The sequence below is a fragment of the Ctenopharyngodon idella genome, chromosome 10, assembly GCF_019924925.1.
Source record: "Ctenopharyngodon idella isolate HZGC_01 chromosome 10, HZGC01, whole genome shotgun sequence".
Lineage (NCBI taxonomy): Eukaryota > Metazoa > Chordata > Actinopteri > Cypriniformes > Xenocyprididae > Ctenopharyngodon > Ctenopharyngodon idella.
This window is the reverse complement of record NC_067229.1, coordinates 8,556,303-8,575,581: the sequence shown is the minus strand read 5'-3', so window position 1 is coordinate 8,575,581 and position 19,279 is coordinate 8,556,303. Positions and strand designations below refer to the sequence as shown.

Here is a 19,279-nt window from a genome sequence, read left to right as displayed (position 1 = left end):
TCCATATCCTCACCTCAGTCACACGAGAGCTGGACATGGAGGAGCTTGAACTGCTGATGATTCGGCTGCTGCTGCTGCTTTCAGAAGAGACAGGCACATTTTTATCTTCGGTCTCCAGGATTTCCCTCAGTTTCAACAGGAAGGCCTTTCCTTCTGGAGTCTCCTCATCAATGAGGTTGATTTGCTTCAGGAGCCTCTCAGCAGCTCTAGGACCAACTTGGACCTCAAGCTCCAGTCTTTCAACTGCAGGACCTTCAGCTACAGCCAAAATGACAATTATTATTTTGGCTGAAAATACTTGAGTTTAATTAAGGTTATTTTCCCTGTAAGAATACCTCTTGACACTGCAGCACGGGCTGAGTGCTGTCCAATTATGTAGAAGAGAGGAGCATTTCTGATAAAAGCAGCATTGTGAGAGTGCACCTCAATGCACCCCTTGATTTCAATGTATGGGACAGCTAGACAGAGAGTCTTGTGAAATGGAGCAGCAGCTCTCACAGGAGTCTCATCTGGTATCTCGGAGGACTGGAAAGAAAATTAAGTATTATATCAACACTTGCCATTTTAAAACATGAAGCAAATGAATGCTAAGCATACTAACACATATCCACCATGTGTGTTCAAAATTTACCAAATAATCAGCAGGAGTCTGGGGATTTTGCATGGCCAACTCAGGTACTAAGGGAACAGTCCTCTCAGCAGTGGGCTCTTCAATGTTTCTGACCACAGCAAAAGTCTCAAAGCTGTTGGAACAAACAAAAGGTGGGTCACATTTCACTTTCAGAAACCTTTTGAACTGATTCAAAATGTTTGCTACACAGGACTGACTAAGATTTCATTACCTCACAGCAGCAATGTGTTCAGGAAGCTCAACAGGCAGAGCCTCCACCTTGTAGTTGCCCTTGAGAATGTCTGCTCTTGCAGCCACTTTTCCAGGGGCAATTGTACGGATCTTTCCTCTCGCCATAACAGCAGCTTGGATCAAGGCAGTATTCACTCCCATCACAGCAAAGGTCTGGAGAGCAACACTGAAATAAGAATAAGGGAGATTATAAAACTGTTTGTAAAACTGTTGTTGTGTATTTTACATCCCATCGTGTAGTTGCAAAAAATGCACCTTGGTCTTGCTTCAGCTTGGAATTGAACATCAGTCTTCTTCAGCTGCTCAAGAGTCATAGTTTCAATCTCCTCAGGGAGAGGAGGTGTAATTGTGGCCTTAACTAGAAGGGTGAACAGAACAACATCAAACTTAGAAGTGACACCCTCATATCCAAGGAACAGATAAAAGGTTCTAGGAAAACAAAGGTACCATTGACACTTGCAGCAGCAACAGCAGCAGTGTAAAAACTGAGCTCCATGGGCACACCAACTGCTGTTGGCAAGATACGACGCACTTCAGCTGCAAGCAGGGGTTTGGCGTACTGAAAGGCAATTCCTTCCTGCAAAGCTTTAAGGGCAGCCTTCAACAGTTCACGTGGTTTGGGTCCAGTGGCAATCTGGGAACAGTGTTTATGAGAAACTTAATTCTAATTGTGAGAATTATTTGTGAGACAGATCTCAAAAAATACGGTAATGAGAGAGGAGACTTAAACTACAACACAGTACCGGTATTGCTTCTTCAATGACGGTCTTGTCAATGTTTAAATAAGCCACTTCTTGTCCAAGTAATTTGACGTATGCTGAAGCCAGTGGTTGATTGGTTGGAAAGGCCTTCCAGTTTGCAAGCTTGAAGAGTTAAAACAGAGAAGTTATATGTTGTATTATATATGTTATGCTTATAATACATAAAAGTACAAACTTATACAATACACTGGACATGAAAACTTACTGCTCTCAGGGTACGCTTAACCTTTGTGACACGGTCAACACTTTCATCTGCAGCAGGAGATTGCAGAAGAGCCTCCTGGATTCCTTCAGTTCTCACACCAATCTGTTTGAGAGAATCAACTGATTGTAGATTGAAAACATTTTAAAACCATGAATCAGATTTTCTAAAAAAAGTCATGGTTGGCCCACCTCAAGAACATCAGCAGCAGCTCCAGCCAGGTAAGCACGTGCTTTAGCTACAACAGCTCTGGGCAGGATAGGTGGCAGGCATCATTGATCATGTAGGCACTACCAGCAGCTCCAATCATAAGAGGAGCTGCACAGGGACAGAGGTAAGAATACAATTAATGTGATTTATTATATATGGAGATTTTTTTTTTACACATCTTAAGAAAAGACCATTTTTTAGCTCTCTTATAAAAATAAAAAAAATTGCAAGACTCACTATGATAGAAGTCCAGCTGAAGGGCTCTGCTGAAACGGAAGCTAAGCCTGTCCAGCTTGCGGCTCATGAGCTTGATGGCAACATTAGCTGCACCAGCACTGGAATGGACAAACATGATTATCTCTAGCTTGTGCTCAAATGATGTAATAAATTAAAATATATGAGAAATGATTTGTTTTTCTTACACAGCTGCCATATCAGGAGCAGTGATTCTGGTCAAGGACTTGATGTGGGAATAAGCAAAGCTTGCAACATGCATGTTAGTCTCAGTCTTTAAAGCACCAGCAAGACTTGAGACAAGGGCCACTGAGGGCTTTGCCTCAAACAACACAATACAAGCAACCATTCGCACTTCTGGGTGGAGAGCCCTGTCCAATACAAGCTGTAGAGCCACTGGCTGAACCTGAGGCAGGGAACAAGTTTACTTTATTATTGGAGGAAAAAGTTTTTTTTTTTTTTTTTTTTTTTAAACTTTCCTACAAAGTCTGACACTTACCAGTTTGGGCTCCTTCTTGGCAATGTTCCTCAGGGCCAAGATGGCATCAACCTGGACTCTAAGAGGCAGAGAAGTAGCTGCAGTTCTCAGTCCAGGTAGGAGCTTCATGATGGGTTTAAGACTAGCAGGGTGACCAGCATTGCCCAGAACTTTCAGAGCCAAAGTGATTTCAGGAATGTCATTTTTGGAAATGGCTTCTGCAGCAATCTCATGGATGGGCTGAGAAGTTTGAGGCACATACATTTAGATAAATATTAAAGATTAAGCCCCTAACAGACATTTTGAAGGGCTCGAGGTGTTTACCCTGAGGAGCTCGGCAGGACAAGTGGGAACTGCAACGCAGTGTTTGGCAATCATGGAACCATATCCAAGCATGACGACTTCACGCAGAGCTGGGATTGTGGCGATTTTCTCGTGTAAAGCCAAACTCTGATCAGCAAAATACAGAAATTATTAATTTCATTTAGGTAAGATTTGCAGAACAGCACTTTGAGTATAGAAAGATGTACTCACAGCTGTCAACTGGATGGTGTCCAAATCAGCAGTGACCATTTGCAGAGCAACCACAAGAGCCTGAATGAACTCGGGAGTGGTAAGTTCACCAGCCAGGAACTTCTCCTTGATGAATTTCACAATGACTGGTGTGCCAACAGCAGGAAGAGCATCCAGAAGCCAGCGCCTAACAGATTGTTTAAAATATCTTCATAATAAAAAATTGCCCTTGAATTATATTCCTATTAACTTATTGCTCACAAATTGTACCTGTAAACTGGTTTGTCCTTGAACTGAGCCCATATGGCTTCAATATTCTCCAAGGTGGCAGCACGCAGGAGCTGGATGAGCTGAACAAACTTAAGTGGAGCATCATCATGGACCATGGCCACATTGTTTGCAACCAAGTGCTTTAGGACCTCGATAATCTAGAAAGAATAAAGGCAATGATCAGTTGACATCTTTATCATAGAACAAGGGCTTTGACTTGGAGATCATTAAAGATTTTAGGTTATGTATTATACCTGTGCTGGTGCATCACTGATCTTCATGAGTTGAATGGGGGTCTGAAGAATCTCAGTTGCAAACTCATACTGCAGGGATCCACGGGCCAAGTAATCAGCTTTGATTGGAACGACGGGGGTCTTCTCAATCTCAACAAAAGCTAAGGTTTGTCTGAAAGAAAGAATTATTTCTGAAAGTTTAACTTAACCCTAAAGTTAATGAAAAATGTTAGGAGTATTGTTTCTTCATATTTCTAAGAGAAATCTCACAGAGGATGAATCATACTTTGCTTCCATCTGGGCAGCACCATGGATCTCATTGAAGGGTGAAAACTGATGCACTTCCTCAACTGTTGCTTCAGCGATCAGTACACCGGCTGCAGCTGGTTTCATGATGTAGTTGTAAGATGCAGTTTCAATCAGACTCTTCACCCGCTGTTAAAAGAAAGGTATGTGACATTTGACTCTTGGCATTTTCATTATATTGAGTAAATATTTCAATTCTTCCCAGACTTCTTCATTACCTCTGTGCATTCAGCACACTTCTCAGTGTATGCCAAGCCGACGTCCTTCATGATTCTCTCCTGGCAGTGGCTCAGATCCTTGGACTTGGTGACAATAATGTGGTTGGCCTTTGGATCCTCACTGATGACATAGTGGGTCCTGCACACTCCCTGAGCTCCAGCCTTGAAGGACAAGTAAAAAAAAAAAAAAAATAGATTGCAGAACTAATTATAGAAATAGATCATAAACATACTAGGATTACTTTTTCACCTCTTGCAGCTCATAGATGTTCTGGGTCTTCTTGAGATTGAGCTGAAGGATGTTGAGGATTCCTCTGTGCAAGTTCAGTACTGTAGGGGAGACTCCTGCAGGGGCGAATACCTTTCCAACTACACCATTAGCATACTCAAACTTGATGGGAATCTGAAGCTGAGCAGCCAGAGCTGAGGTGAGCTTAGTGGCAGGAACAAATGGATCCTTGGGCCAAATGCCAGCATACTCGTGGAGTAAAGGATCCATGAGCTGTGAAGGAATATCTTCACTTAAAATGAGGGAATTGCGTGTTTTAACAGCCAATGCTTGCTAACACATTTTGTTTTCTCTCAGTGTTGAACACCTATAAAGTTTACAGTTCTTAATGGTCATTACCTTCATAAGGAAAGGTGGTTTCTGTCGCGGCACTGAGGTGAACCTTGCTGCTGACTTTTATACCTGCTCTGGCCAGACCTTCTTGAGGAAGACCACCCAAGAGCATAGCCTCATACTTGTACACATAGGTCTTATCCAGGGCAAACTCAGGAACTGAAAGTGTACCATATTTTTGATTTGAGTCAATTGTTAGGGTCATTACCTATGCAAGGGTCATTACCTAAGCAATAATGCAGTCTAAATCACCAATTAAAATTAATTTGCCAAATCAAATTACTTACCAAGGTTGATCTGTTGACTTGCTAAAAGAAATAGAAAAAAATATATATTTAGATTTTTTTTGTAGGTTTTCAAGAGGTTCTAAAGTTCTAAACAAGTTTTCCTAAAAGTAAAGCAAAGCAAAAAAAAAAAAAAAAAAAAAAAAGGGAGAGAGAGAGAAGGAGAAAAATATATAAATATATATTGACTTACCCACTAGGGCTACAGTCAGGGCAAGCACAACAGCTCTCATGGCTGATGGTTTGTGAAGAGCTCCTCAGAGAAACAGATCTTTTATAGTAGTTTCTTGCTGACCAGTATTAATTCATAAATTAATTATTAACTTTAACCTTAAATGAGTATCACATTCTACAAGACTTCTGTCAACTTATTTGAACATAAATATCAGTAGAGGTTAGGTTACCCTGGCCTGTCATCATGTCATTGTTCAGGCCAATGTCCACAGTGAAATGCTGACCATTTGTCTTTTATATTCAAAAAGGTGATTTTCCCCAATTCTATCATATCAATAAAATAATGCTTAAGCAACAAAATTTTTAGAGTTTTTATATATAGATAGCTATGGAGTAGGTATATTACAGTAAATATATTCAATATTATTGTAAATGTTTATACAAACAATCATTTTAGTTATCAACTCTGGCTTGAAGGCAAAGCTTAGCTATCAGTTTTGGGTTAGGTTACCCTGGCCCTTAGTCTTTAACTTGTTAAAGTCCATATTAGTTTATTCATTTTATTGAATAAATTAAATGTCTGATGAAAAAACATTGTATGAACTTTGGAACTAGACATGGAGTGATCTGTGGACAGTTTCATAATTGTTAATACAAGTAATTTTTGTTAAAACACGAAGAAAGCGTATTAGCAACCAACAAAAAAAATCCCCGCAAAGTATTGAATTCAGTAGACTGCATTAAGATTGGCACCTAACATTTAAAGGCCAACAGTGATTGAACCCTGGAAAAATGTGTGCAATATATTATTCAAATGTTAAATAATATTTTCAGAGACCGTAAATAAAATTTTCCATCTTTTGTCATCTAGTGAGATCAACTCAGTTCAGTAGTGATAAACCAACTGTAGTACAGATGTTTCATCCAAAAAGAGGTCTCCCACTTACTGTGTAAATATGAAATATTGTACATGTGAAATATTGAACCCCCTTCAAGGCCATTTAGTTTTTAATCTCCATACCTGCAAACTCCAAAGTGGTGCAAAAGGTGACATGTTTACAAAGTAAATGGTAGGGGGGTCTGGGGTCATCCTCCCCCAAGAGAAAATTTTCATGATTTTAACATGTAAACTAAGCATTCTGGTGCACTCTGGCAAGAAAATAAATGGAAAAAACAACATTTGCTTCAAGTAAAAAAATTAAAAATAAAAAAGAACATTTATTGACACAAATTTCACAATTGAATTCGATTTTGATTCAGAAGCTTGCAATTTGATTTCAATTTGATCACCTTCAATTCAATAATGATTAATTTGGGGCCTATCAGGTGCAGTACATGGCAAATTTCCTCAAAGAAAAAATCTCTCTCAACTATTGCTGTAAACTATATAGGGAACCACAGCTGGTACATCATTATAATATTAAAGGTTAAAATGAATTGATTTGTACTTACATACAAATTACACATAAAGAAGTTTTTTAACGTGTAACAAATTTTTAAAGACATAATTATGTTTCTACTCGTTTTTAATATCGGCCTAAACATTTAAATGGTGGCTGTTGTTATAAAATGGTTTTATACATTCAATATTGAAGCACATGTCAAGTACATGAATATGCAATGGCCTGTAGTCACAGTGGATATATATCAAAATGCTCCTCTCTAAGTTCATTTTTGTAGCAGACTAACGAGTTTTATGACATGGAATGGCTTTATTACAGGTAATAAACAGGTACATTTTACGGTAAATGTGATATTTTTACAAGCTATTTTATTGGCGCTTTTCCGCGGTTGAAACAATGATTGATCGATTAACATTACATATGACATGATACGGATTTCAGTAAGTTGTACTGTATCTTTCAACATACTTTCGGTATTCATTCATGTTTATTTTGCGTTGTAAAGCAGAAGAGATGATCGGTTCACGTGCGCTCTGCCTCTGTTTGAACTGAAGCGCTACAGCGATGTTTCAGTCACACCACAGAGCGCCAAAAAAGATCACGACAGCTCGAGAGATATCTATGGTCTCCTGTCTATGGGAAAGTAGCCCATTTTCGATTTATTGTGCCTGAAAACTCACCCTGACACCCCCCACCCCCGAAAAAAAAAACTCTTCAGATCAACACGATTCACATAAATGATATATTTTGACTCAACACGGCGAATTTCACCGAAAAGCGACTAGTTTGCAGGTAGCCTATGTAATATCACTACAGTGTGTCATCAAGCCTGCTTGTGGCTTACTTTACTTTCACAAGTTCCAGCGCCATCGTCTTCATGTGCTGTTTGATGTTGCTGGTCAAAAGGTGCAGTCAGCTGAGGATACCTACAAATTCTCATTGCAGTATTTAAATAAATTGCAAGAGAAGTTGCCCATATGGACATTTTCATGACATGCCAATCATAAGTACAGCTAATGATGTGCCTGAATCACGGAAATGCATGGAAATCATCTTCAAAATGAATTCTACCGAATAATAGTTTATGAGTTCACACAGTAGCTAAAGGTTATGTGTATTTGGCAAGCTGTCCAAAGGGGAAGGCTCCGAGCTCGGAATTTGGCTTGAACCCACAGTATTCCCCCAAAACGCAAATGAGCAAAGGACAGCCACCAGATGGATTGACAATAAATAAAAACTCAGAATATTAATCTCAGTCAAAGGTATCAAATAGCCTTTGACAAAACAACATAGCTGCTTGACAAAACAAAGTGCAACTTAGAAAAAGAAGCCATTTGAGTCTACCGTTAAACCAACCCCCACCCTTCCCATCACCATTTGGAGAAACATAACTATTCCCATGAACTATGGGGGATCAAACCAAGAACAGACCTTGATCCGCCAGCCCCCCTTAATACGATCCGTGGAGTCAACAGAAGCCTGCACATTACTGAAGCACCAACACTGGCCCTGTGCTGATATAATGGCTAGTAAGTACGTCGAAATAAAAATATATAGGCTATATATAACAAATAAATAAACAAATAAAAAGAAATACATAAAATAACATAACTACATTTCAAAAAATAAAAATTTACAACCTGGCAGAAACCATAGCACACAACCCAACACGAAATAAGAAATACAATGTGAACTGAGAGAGTTTCAATATTTGTGGAAAAAAAATAAATAAATAAAGTGAGGTGAACACTTTATAAAAGAACAATCACCTGACAAATTAGAGCATATCTTCTTCAATTAAAGACAGAAAATATCCTGCTGAAGTTCACAGAGGGTTAGTAGCTGAATGACAACTGAGAAAATGTCTCGCTTCCTCTGGAGAGAACAGCATTTTTTTGTTCACCCTTATTGAGAATGAGCTTTAGTGTTGCAGGATAAAGAAGGAAATTCTGGATGCCAGCTTCCCTCATTTCCCTCCGAATTGGTACAAACGCACTTCTTTTTGCAGTCATAGGAGAAAAGTCTGGAAAAAAGGGCAGCGTTGCTCCGTCGCTTTTTTTCACCGGCGTATGAAGTCTGGCAGCCCGTTCCCTGTCCGAGTATCGCAAAAGTTTAAAGAGAAAGACACGTGGTTTAGCGCGATCTGTTCGTGTACACGCGATGTGCTCGTTCCACTTCAATCTCCCTACCCGCCAGAGAAGGGAGCCACGTCGGCAGCTATCTTTTCGGATCCTTTTTTCGGTCCTTTTCGGATCCTTCAGGCAATCCAACCAGACGCAGATTGCTGCGCCTGTTCCAATCTTGTATATCCACCACCTGCTGTTCAAGCGCGGCTAATCGCACATCATGATCTGCGAGTCGTTTTCACATCTCACCTGTAAGAAGATCGAGTTTAGAACATAGCGACTGCACAACTGACATGTGAGAAGCAAATTCACTCCGTATCGCCGTAAACTCTGTTTTTAGAATGTCCTCAAAGAGTGCTACTCCATTTTGTCAACCGTATCACTCGTGCTCGGTGTCTTGGATCTCTTCTTAATCGGAGAAGACGACGGCGACAAATCCTGCTGTTTTCGATTGTGTGCCATCTGGTAAAGTGCAAATATTGAATAAAACTTAAAATAAAACAAAAAATCGACAAAAAGGGGCCAAATGTAGGCTACAAGAGCTCTAAGTCATTTCACATGACTCCCATTTGCAGTATTATTTGCAATTTGTCTGATACCACATGAAGGCAGGGTGAAGGTGAAGATACTTTTAAATTTGACAAAACAAGTGAAAGACAGGGACATGTTTTCCCCAAAAAGTAGGCCTAGTGAAGAATGGATTTGTACACATAAGAGTACTTAGAATTTACTGTATATGTAATGGGGCACTCCATTCATAAATGTCTGTAGATGGTGATGTGTGACTAGTCTGTCACTTTACTGTATTGACAAGTGTGTTCGACGATTTTCAGATATCAGGAAAGATCTGTGTATGATTGTAAATGTATAAGCTAAAAATAAAATATATAAAACAAGGACAAAGACATAATAATAAAAAAATAACTGCATTTTTTAGATTTATTTTTAGTATTTTTTTATTTTATTTTTAGGACAGTATAGAAAGTGGACAGGAATCAAAGTGTAAGTGTAAGAGTGACAGGGTCAGAAAAGACCACATGCCGGGATTTGAACTTGGGTCCCCCTTTGAATTTTTATTTATCTTTCAGAAAATGTGTAAAAAAAAAAAAAAAAACTTTTACTGAGTGTTACTGTAAAGTGAAAGCAGCACACAATTCTGACACTTGCAGAGTATTTATTAGCATTAGATTGTATTACATTATATACATAACAACATTGTTAATGTATTCAATTAAACTGAAAAAAATTCTACACAAGTACAGCTCACATTTTCCTCTGAAAATGTAAAATGTAATTAATTTCTTATTCTTCCTTGATATGTTTTTGGATCCAGGAGAGAATGTCCTCATCGATATGAATGGAAAGAGTTCCATCTGGATTGATGGGAACAGCGACAGGGAGAGGAATAGCCATCCTTGACAGTGTCATCTAGAGCAGCAGAAACAAAAATAATTATTTGCATTTCCTTATATTTCTGTGAGAGTCATAATTTAAAGGAAAATTATTTACCTCTGGAATCCTAGCAATGACATTCAAGGATCTCTGAGTTGGCAAGGCTGCAGTCAGTTCAATCTCTTTCTCACTGTTCGTTGCTCTTTCAAGTCTAAAGCCTGCCTTGAAAGCTGCCATAGGGATGTGCTTAGACAGCCTAGTTGTGAAGGGATACACAAAGAAGAGCAGATTAAACAAGTGCCATTTTCTACACTGTTCATTTGTCATTCAGTGTTGCTGAACATTACTTTTTGGCGTAGGTGGTGACAATTACTGGCAGCCTCTCCCATTCCAGCTCTATACGTGCAGCAGGGAATTCGCCCAGGACACCGGCTTCAGCTTTAGCAGTGACTGCATACTGTTGGCATTCTGGACCCCAAGCAACCTTGGCCTGAAAAAGGACAGTTGTGTTCAAAGGTTGGTATTGATGACAATTATTTCACTTGAGAAATTTATTTCGATAATTGTTCTAAAACTTTTTTTTTTTTTTTTTTTTTTTTAAATCACACAAGTCTTTTCGGTCTTACAGTGACTTTGTGCTTGCTCAGCAGGGCACCGTCAGCACAGATCTTCAGGTTGTCATTTTCAGCGATGGAGGAAATGACGAGCTGCACTCTTGCAGTTGGCTTGTCAAAGTAAGCTGCAAGTTGGTAGCCCAGCAGCTTGTGGTCAACTCTCACAGCACGGGCAATGACAGCAAAAACAGGTGGAATACCATTTCCGAGGAACTTAGCCTGAAATAAAAAAACATAATCAATTAATTAGTTAAAAATGTCATCTTTGGGTTTTAAGTTATGAACAAACAAATGACACTAATTGATTCACCTGTTTCTGGAGAGCCTCAAAGCTAGATGCAGCACTTCCACTGCTTCGTGCCTTTGAGGCACCATGGGGTGCCAAGTACTGCAAGCAATTTAACATAGACATAATAAATATTTGATGATCTAAATCAGGAATTCTCAAAACCCTTAAAGAAAAACCCTTAAGGTTTTACTTTCCTGCAGAGTTTAGCTCCAACCCTGACCAATCTCACCTGTCTATAACTTTCTAGTAATTCTGAAGACCTTGATTAGCTTGTTCAGTTGTGTTTGATTAGGGTTGGAGCTAAACTCTGCAGGAAAGTGGACCTCGAGGGCCAGAGTTGAGAACAATATTAATAAAAATATTTTTAGTAGTTACCCGATCTTTGTGGAACTTCTTGAAAGGCTCCATGATGGTGGCAGTCTGAAAATCCATGTACAATGACTCAATGTAAATAAATAAACATTTATGACATATATTGACTACCTAATAGAGCTGCACAATTCTGAAAAAAATTGATCATGAGTCTTTTTTTTTAATCTGTTTGAATGAATGATTCAGCGACTCATCCATAAATAATTGAATCAGCATTTTTTTTTAAAGAATCTCTTGAATGAATGATTCAACTACAAATATTTTTTTTAACAGTCACTTGTCGCCACCTACAGTTGTATCAGTGTAGTCAATACAATCGTTATTTGAAGCATCAAGTTACTTTTAAAAGATGATTTGCTCTATTTTGATCATTAGCATAGACATTAATGTTTAATTCCGAACTATAAACTTTTATCCCAGTACCTCTGTGATAATTTTAATTTTTGTAACAGAAAAAAAAAATGATACTATTGGTGTGTTCTACTTCCACACCAACATGCTACATTCCATATCCTCACCTCAGTCACACGAGAGCTGGACATGGAGGAGCTTGAACTGCTGATGATTCGGCTGCTGCTGCTGCTTTCAGAAGAGACAGGCACATTTTTATCTTCGGTCTCCAGGATTTCCCTCAGTTTCAACAGGAAGGCCTTTCCTTCTGGAGTCTCCTCATCAATGAGGTTGATTTGCTTCAGGAGCCTCTCAGCAGCTCTAGGACCAACTTGGACCTCAAGCTCCAGTCTTTCAACTGCAGGACCTTCAGCTACAGCCAAAATGACAATTATTATTTTGGCTGAAAATACTTGAGTTTAATTAAGGTTATTTTCCCTGTAAGAATACCTCTTGACACTGCAGCACGGGCTGAGTGCTGTCCAATTATGTAGAAGAGAGGAGCATTTCTGATAAAAGCAGCATTGTGAGAGTGCACCTCAATGCACCCCTTGATTTCAATGTATGGGACAGCTAGACAGAGAGTCTTGTGAAATGGAGCAGCAGCTCTCACAGGAGTCTCATCTGGTATCTCGGAGGACTGGAAAGAAAATTAAGTATTATAATCAACACTTGCCATTTTAAAACTTGAAGCAAATGAATGCTTAGCATACTAACACATATCCATCATGTGTGTTCAAAATTTACCAAATAATCAGCAGGAGTCTGGGCATTTTGCATGGCCAACTCAGGTACTAAGGGAACAGTCCTCTCAGCGGTGGGCTCTTCAATGTTTCTGACCACAGCAAAAGTCTCAAAGCTGTTGGAACAAACAAAAGGTGGGTCACATTTCACTTTCAGAAACCTTTTGAACTGATTCAAAATGTTTGCTACACAGGACTGACTAAGATTTCATTACCTCACAGCAGCAATGTGTTCAGGAAGCTCAACAGGCAGAGCCTCCACCTTGTAGTTGCCCTTGAGAATGTCTGCTCTTGCAGCCACTTTTCCAGGGGCAATTGTACGGATCTTTCCTCTCGCCATAACAGCAGCTTGGATCAAGGCAGTATTCACTCCCATCACAGCAAAGGTCTGGAGAGCAACACTGAAATAAGAATAAGGGAGATTATAAAACTGTTTGTAAAACTGTTGTTGTGTATTTTACATCCCATCGTGTAGTTGCAAAAAATGCACCTTGGTCTTGCTTCAGCTTGGAATTGAACATCAGTCTTCTTCAGCTGCTCAAGAGTCATAGTTTCAATCTCCTCAGGGAGAGGAGGTGTAATTGTGGCCTTAACTAGAAGGGTGAACAGAACAACATCAAACTTAGAAGTGACACCCTCATATCCAAGGAACAGATAAAAGGTTCTAGGAAAACAAAGGTACCATTGACACTTGCAGCAGCAACAGCAGCAGTGTAAAAACTGAGCTCCATGGGCACACCAACTGCTGTTGGCAAGATACGACGCACTTCAGCTGCAAGCAGGGGTTTGGCGTACTGAAAGGCAATTCCTTCCTGCAAAGCTTTAAGGGCAGCCTTCAACAGTTCACGTGGTTTGGGTCCAGTGGCAATCTGGGAACAGTGTTTATGAGAAACTTAATTCTAATTGTGAGAATTATTTGTGAGACAGATCTCAAAAAATACGGTAATGAGAGAGGAGACTTAAACTACAACACAGTACCGGTATTGCTTCTTCAATGACGGTCTTGTCAATGTTTAAATAAGCCACTTCTTGTCCAAGTAATTTGACGTATGCTGAAGCCAGTGGTTGATTGGTTGGAAAGGCCTTCCAGTTTGCAAGCTTGAAGAGTTAAAACAGAGAAGTTATATGTTGTATTATATATGTTATGCTTATAATACATAAAAGTACAAACTTATACAATACACTGGACATGAAAACTTACTGCTCTCAGGGTACGCTTAACCTTTGTGACACGGTCAACACTTTCATCTGCAGCAGGAGATTGCAGAAGAGCCTCCTGGATTCCTTCAGTTCTCACACCAATCTGTTTGAGAGAATCAACTGATTGTAGATTGAAAACATTTTAAAACCATGAATCAGATTTTCTAAAAAAAAAGTCATGGTTGGCCCACCTCAAGAACATCAGCAGCAGCTCCAGCCAGGTAAGCACGTGCTTTAGCTACAACAGCTCTGGGCAGGATGGTGGCGGCATCATTGATCATGTAGGCACTACCAGCAGCTCCAATCATAAGAGGAGCTGCACAGGGACAGAGGTAAGAATACAATTAATGTGATTTATTATATATGGAGATTTTTTTTTTACACATCTTAAGAAACACCCAAAAGACTATTTTTTAGCTCTCTTATAAAATTTTTTTTGCAAGACTCACTATGATAGAAGTCCAGCTGAAGGGCTCTGCTGAAACGGAAGCTAAGCCTGTCCAGCTTGCGGCTCATGAGCTTGATGGCAACATTAGCTGCACCAGCACTGGAATGGACAAACATGATTATCTCTAGCTTGTGCTCAAATGATGTAATAAATTAAAATATATGAGAAATGATTTGTTTTTCTTACACAGCTGCCATATCAGGAGCAGTGATTCTGGTCAAGGACTTGATGTGGGAATAAGCAAAGCTTGCAACATGCATGTTAGTCTCAGTCTTTAAAGCACCAGCAAGACTTGAGGCAAGGGCCACTGAGGGCTTTGCCTCAAACAACACAATACAAGCAACCATTCGCACTTCTGGGTGGAGAGCCCTGTCCAATACAAGCTGTAGAGCCACTGGCTGAACCTGAGGCAGGGAACAAGTTTACTTTATTATTGGAGGAAAAAGTTTTTTTTTTTTTGTTTTTTTTTAAACTTTCCTACAAAGTCTGACACTTACCAGTTTGGGCTCCTTCTTGGCAATGTTCCTCAGGGCCAAGATGGCATCAACCTGGACTCTAAGAGGCAGAGAAGTAGCTGCAGTTCTCAGTCCAGGTAGGAGCTTCATGATGGGTTTAAGACTAGCAGGGTGACCAGCATTGCCCAGAACTTTCAGAGCCAAAGTGATTTCAGGAATGTCATTTTTGGAAATGGCTTCTGCAGCAATCTCATGGATGGGCTGAGAAGTTTGAGGCACATACATTTAGATAAATATTAAAGATTAAGCCCCTAACAGACATTTTGAAGGGCTCGAGGTGTTTACCCTGAGGAGCTCGGCAGGACAAGTGGGAACTGCAACGCAGTGTTTGGCAATCATGGAACCATATCCAAGCATGACGACTTCACGCAGAGCTGGGATTGTGGCGATTTTCTCGTGCAAAGCCAAACTCTGATCAGCAAAATACAGAAATTATTAATTTAATTTAGGAAAGATTTGAAGAACAGCACTTTGAGTATAGAAAGATGTACTCACAGCTGTCAACTGGATGGTGTCCAAATCAGCAGTGACCATTTGCAGAGCAACCACAAGAGCCTGAATGAACTCGGGAGTGGTAAGTTCACCAGCCAGGAACTTCTCCTTGATGAATTTCACAATGACTGGTGTGCCAACAGCAGGAAGAGCATCCAGAAGCCAGCGCCTAACAGATTAATTGTTTAAAATATATTCATAATAAAAAATTGCCCTTGAATTATATTCCTATTAACTTATTGCTCACAAATTGTACCTGTAAACTGGTTTGTCCTTGAACTGAGCCCATATGGCTTCAATATTCTCCAAGGTGGCAGCACGCAGGAGCTGGATGAGCTGAACAAACTTAAGTGGAGCATCATCATGGACCATGGCCACATTGTTTGCAACCAAGTGCTTTAGGACCTCGATAATCTAGAAAGAATAAAGGCAATGATCAGTTGACATCTTTATCATAGAACAAGGGCTTTGACTTGGAGATCATTAAAGATTTTAGGTTATGTATTATACCTGTGCTGGTGCATCACTGATCTTCATGAGTTGAATGGGGGTCTGAAGAATCTCAGTTGCAAACTCATACTGCAGGGATCCACGGGCCAAGTAATCAGCTTTGATTGGAACGACGGGGGTCTTCTCAATCTCAACAAAAGCTAAGGTTTGTCTGAAAGAAAGAATTATTTCTGAAAGTTTAACTTAACCCTAAAGTTAATGAAAAATGTTAGGAGTATTGTTTCTTCATATTTCTAAGAGAAATCTCACAGAGGATGAATCATACTTTGCTTCCATCTGGGCAGCACCATGGATCTCATTGAAGGGTGAAAACTGATGCACTTCCTCAACTGTTGCTTCAGCGATCAGTACACCGGCTGCAGCTGGTTTCATGATGTAGTTGTAAGATGCAGTTTCAATCAGACTCTTCACCCGCTGTTAAAAGAAAGGTATGTGACATTTGACTCTTGGCATTTTCATTATATTGAGTAAATATTTCAATTCTTCCCAGACTTCTTCATTACCTCTGTGCATTCAGCACACTTCTCAGTGTATGCCAAGCCGACGTCCTTCATGATTCTCTCCTGGCAGTGGCTCAGATCCTTGGACTTGGTGACAATAATGTGGTTGGCCTTTGGATCCTCACTGATGACATAGTGGGTCCTGCACACTCCCTGAGCTCCAGCCTTGAAGGACAAGTAAAAAAAAAAATAAAATAGATTGCAGAACTAATTATAGAAATAGATCATAAACATACTAGGATTACTTTTTCACCTCTTGCAGCTCATAGATGTTCTGGGTCTTCTTGAGATTGAGCTGAAGGATGTTGAGGATTCCTCTGTGCAAGTTCAGTACTGTAGGGGAGACTCCTGCAGGGGCGAATACCTTTCCAACTACACCATTAGCATACTCAAACTTGATGGGAATCTGAAGCTGAGCAGCCAGAGCTGAGGTGAGCTTAGTGGCAGGAACAAATGGATCCTTGGGCCAAATGCCAGCATACTCGTGGAGTAAAGGATCCATGAGCTGTGAAGGAATATCTTCACTTAAAATGAGGGAATTGCATGTTTTAACAGCCAATGCTTGCTAACACATTTTGTTTTCTCTCAGTGTTGAACACCTATAAAGTTTACAGTTCTTAATGGTCATTACCTTCATCAGGAAGGTGGTTTCAGTCACGGCACTGAGGTGAACCTTGCTGCTGACTTTTATACCTGCTCTGGCCAGACCTTCTTGAGGAAGACCACCCAAGAGCATAGCCTCATACTTGTACACATAGGTCTTATCCAGGGCAAACTCAGGAACTGAAAGTGTACCATATTTTTGATTTGAGTCAATTGTTAGGGTCATTACCTATGCAAGGGTCATTACCTAAGCAATAATGCAGTCTAAATCACCAATTAAAATTAATTTGCCAAATCAAATTACTTACCAAGGTTGATCTGTTGACTTGCTAAAAGAAATAGAAAAAAATATATATTTAGATTTTTTTTGTAGGTTTTCAAGAGGTTCTAAAGTTCTAAACAAGTTTTCCTAAAAGTAAAGCAAATCAAAAAAAAAAAAAAAAAAAAAAAAAAAAAGGGGGAGAGAGAGAAGGAGAAAAATATATAAATATATATTGACTTACCCACTAGGGCTACAGTCAGGGCAAGCACAACAGCTCTCATGGCTGATGGTTTGTGAAGAGCTCCTCAGAGAAACAGATCTTTTATATTAGTTTCTTGCTGACCAGTATTAATTCATAAATTAATTATTAACTTTAACCTTAAATGAGTATCACATTCTACAAGACTTCTGTCAACTTATTTGAACATAAATATCAGTAGAGGTTAGGTTACCCTGGCCTGTCATCATGTCATTGTTCAGGCCAATGTCCACAGTGAAATGCTGACCATTTGTCTTTTATATTCAAAAAGGTGATTTTCCCCAATTCTATCATATCAATAAAATAATGCTTAAGCAACAAAATTTTTAGAGTTTTTATATATAGATAGCTATGGAGTAGGTATATTACAGTAAATATATTCAATATTATTGTAAATGTTTATACAAACAATCATTTTAGTTATCAACTCTGGCTTGAAGGCAAAGCTTAGCTATCAGTTTTGGGTTAGGTTACCCTGGCCCTTAGTCTTTAACTTGTTAAAGTCCATATTAGTTTATTCATTTTATTGAATAAATTAAATGTCTGATGAAAAAACATTGTATGAACTTTGGAACTAGACATGGAGTGATCTGTGGACAGTTTCATAATTGTTAATACAAGTAATTTTTGTTAAAACACGAAGAAAGCGTATTAGCAACCAACAAAAAAAATCCCCGCAAAGTATTGAATTCAGTAGACTGCATTAAGATTGGCACCTAACATTTAAAGGCCAACAGTGATTGAACCCTGGAAAAATGTGTGCAATATATTATTCAAATGTTAAATAATATTTTCAGAGACCGTAAATAAAATTTTCCATCTTTTGTCATCTAGTGAGATCAACTCAGTTCAGTAGTGATAAACCAACTGTAGTACAGATGTTTCATCCAAAAAGAGGTCTCCCACTTACTGTGTAAATATGAAATATTGTACATGTGAAATATTGAACCCCCTTCAAGGCCATTTAGTTTTTAATCTCCATACCTGCAAACTCCAAAGTGGTGCAAAAGGTGACATGTTAACAAAGTAAATGGTAGGGGGGTCTGGGGTCATCCTCCCCCAAGAGAAAATTTTCATGATTTTAACATGTAAACTAAGCATTCTGGTGCACTCTGGCAAGAAAATAAATGGAAAAAACAACATTTGCTTCAAGTAAAAAAATTAAAAATAAAAAAGAACATTTATTGACACAAATTTCACAATTGAATTCGATTTTGATTCAGAAGCTTGCAATTTGATTTCAATTTGATCACCTTCAATTCAATAATGATTAATTTGGGGCCTATCAGGTGCAGTACATGGCAAATTTCCTCAAAGAAAAAATCTCTCTCAACTATTGCTGTAAACTATATAGGGAACCACAGCTGGTACATCATTATAATATTAAAGGTTAAAATGAATTGATTTGTACTTACATACAAATTACACATAAAGAAGTTTTTTAACGTTATAACAAATTTTTAAAGACATAATTATGTTTCTACTCGTTTTTAATATCGGCCTAAACATTTAAATGGTGGCTGTCATAAAACGGTTTTATACATTCAATATTGAAGCACATGTCAAGTACATGAATATGCAATGGCCTGTAGTCACAGTGGATATATATCAAAATGCTCCTCTCTAAGTTCATTTTTGTAGCAGACTAACGAGTTTTATGACATGGAATGGCTTTATTACAGGTAATAAACAGGTACATTTTACGGTAAATGTGATATTTTTACAAGCTATTTTATTGGCGCTTTTCCGCGGTTGAAACAATGATTGATCGATTAACATTACATATGATACGGA

The 19,279-nt window shown here is 38.9% G+C and overlaps 1 protein-coding gene, 1 long non-coding RNA gene and 1 pseudogene across 2 annotated transcripts; 1 reads left to right on the top strand and 2 right to left on the bottom strand.

The window, feature by feature from the left end:
• Positions 1–186: 186 nt before the first annotated feature.
• Positions 187–4,274, bottom strand: LOC127520233 (vitellogenin-like; annotated as a pseudogene).
• Positions 4,275–6,944: 2,670 nt separating this feature from the next.
• LOC127519973 (uncharacterized) lies at positions 6,945–11,148 on the top strand. The gene is made up of 2 exons (XR_007931991.1): positions 6,945–9,361; positions 10,648–11,148. It is a non-coding gene; the product is annotated as an uncharacterized LOC127519973 (long non-coding RNA).
• LOC127519968 (vitellogenin-like) lies at positions 9,376–17,709 on the bottom strand. The gene is made up of 28 exons (XM_051907638.1): positions 17,468–17,709; positions 17,273–17,293; positions 16,993–17,144; positions 16,615–16,866; positions 16,365–16,526; positions 16,127–16,275; positions 15,862–16,012; positions 15,608–15,765; positions 15,355–15,520; positions 15,145–15,270; positions 14,842–15,060; positions 14,531–14,748; positions 14,346–14,443; positions 14,088–14,212; positions 13,898–13,999; positions 13,675–13,794; positions 13,379–13,565; positions 13,187–13,289; positions 12,912–13,097; positions 12,701–12,812; positions 12,404–12,593; positions 12,082–12,326; positions 11,567–11,611; positions 11,213–11,290; positions 10,915–11,121; positions 10,636–10,778; positions 10,406–10,544; positions 9,376–10,324 (listed from the first exon to the last, which is right to left on the bottom strand). Exons 1-28 carry the CDS (start codon positions 17,505–17,507, stop codon positions 10,199–10,201), a joined length of 4,020 nt encoding a protein of 1,339 aa, XP_051763598.1. The 5' UTR covers positions 17,508–17,709; the 3' UTR covers positions 9,376–10,198.
• Positions 17,710–19,279: the final 1,570 nt, after the last annotated feature.

What these genes read in the sequence shown, in the direction of transcription:
- LOC127519968 (XM_051907638.1), bottom strand. Translation starts at nt 17,507, where the DNA reads ATGAGAGCTGTTGTGCTTGCCCTGACTGTAGCCCTAGTGG. An exon ending in AAGTCAACAGATCAACCTTG is followed by an intron (nt 17,145 to 17,272) that starts GTAAGTAATTTG and finishes GTACACTTTCAG; the next exon opens with TTCCTGAGTTTGCCCTGGAT. An exon ending in GAACACATTGCTGCTGTGAG is followed by an intron (nt 12,813 to 12,911) that starts GTAATGAAATCT and finishes TTGTTCCAACAG; the next exon opens with CTTTGAGACTTTTGCTGTGG.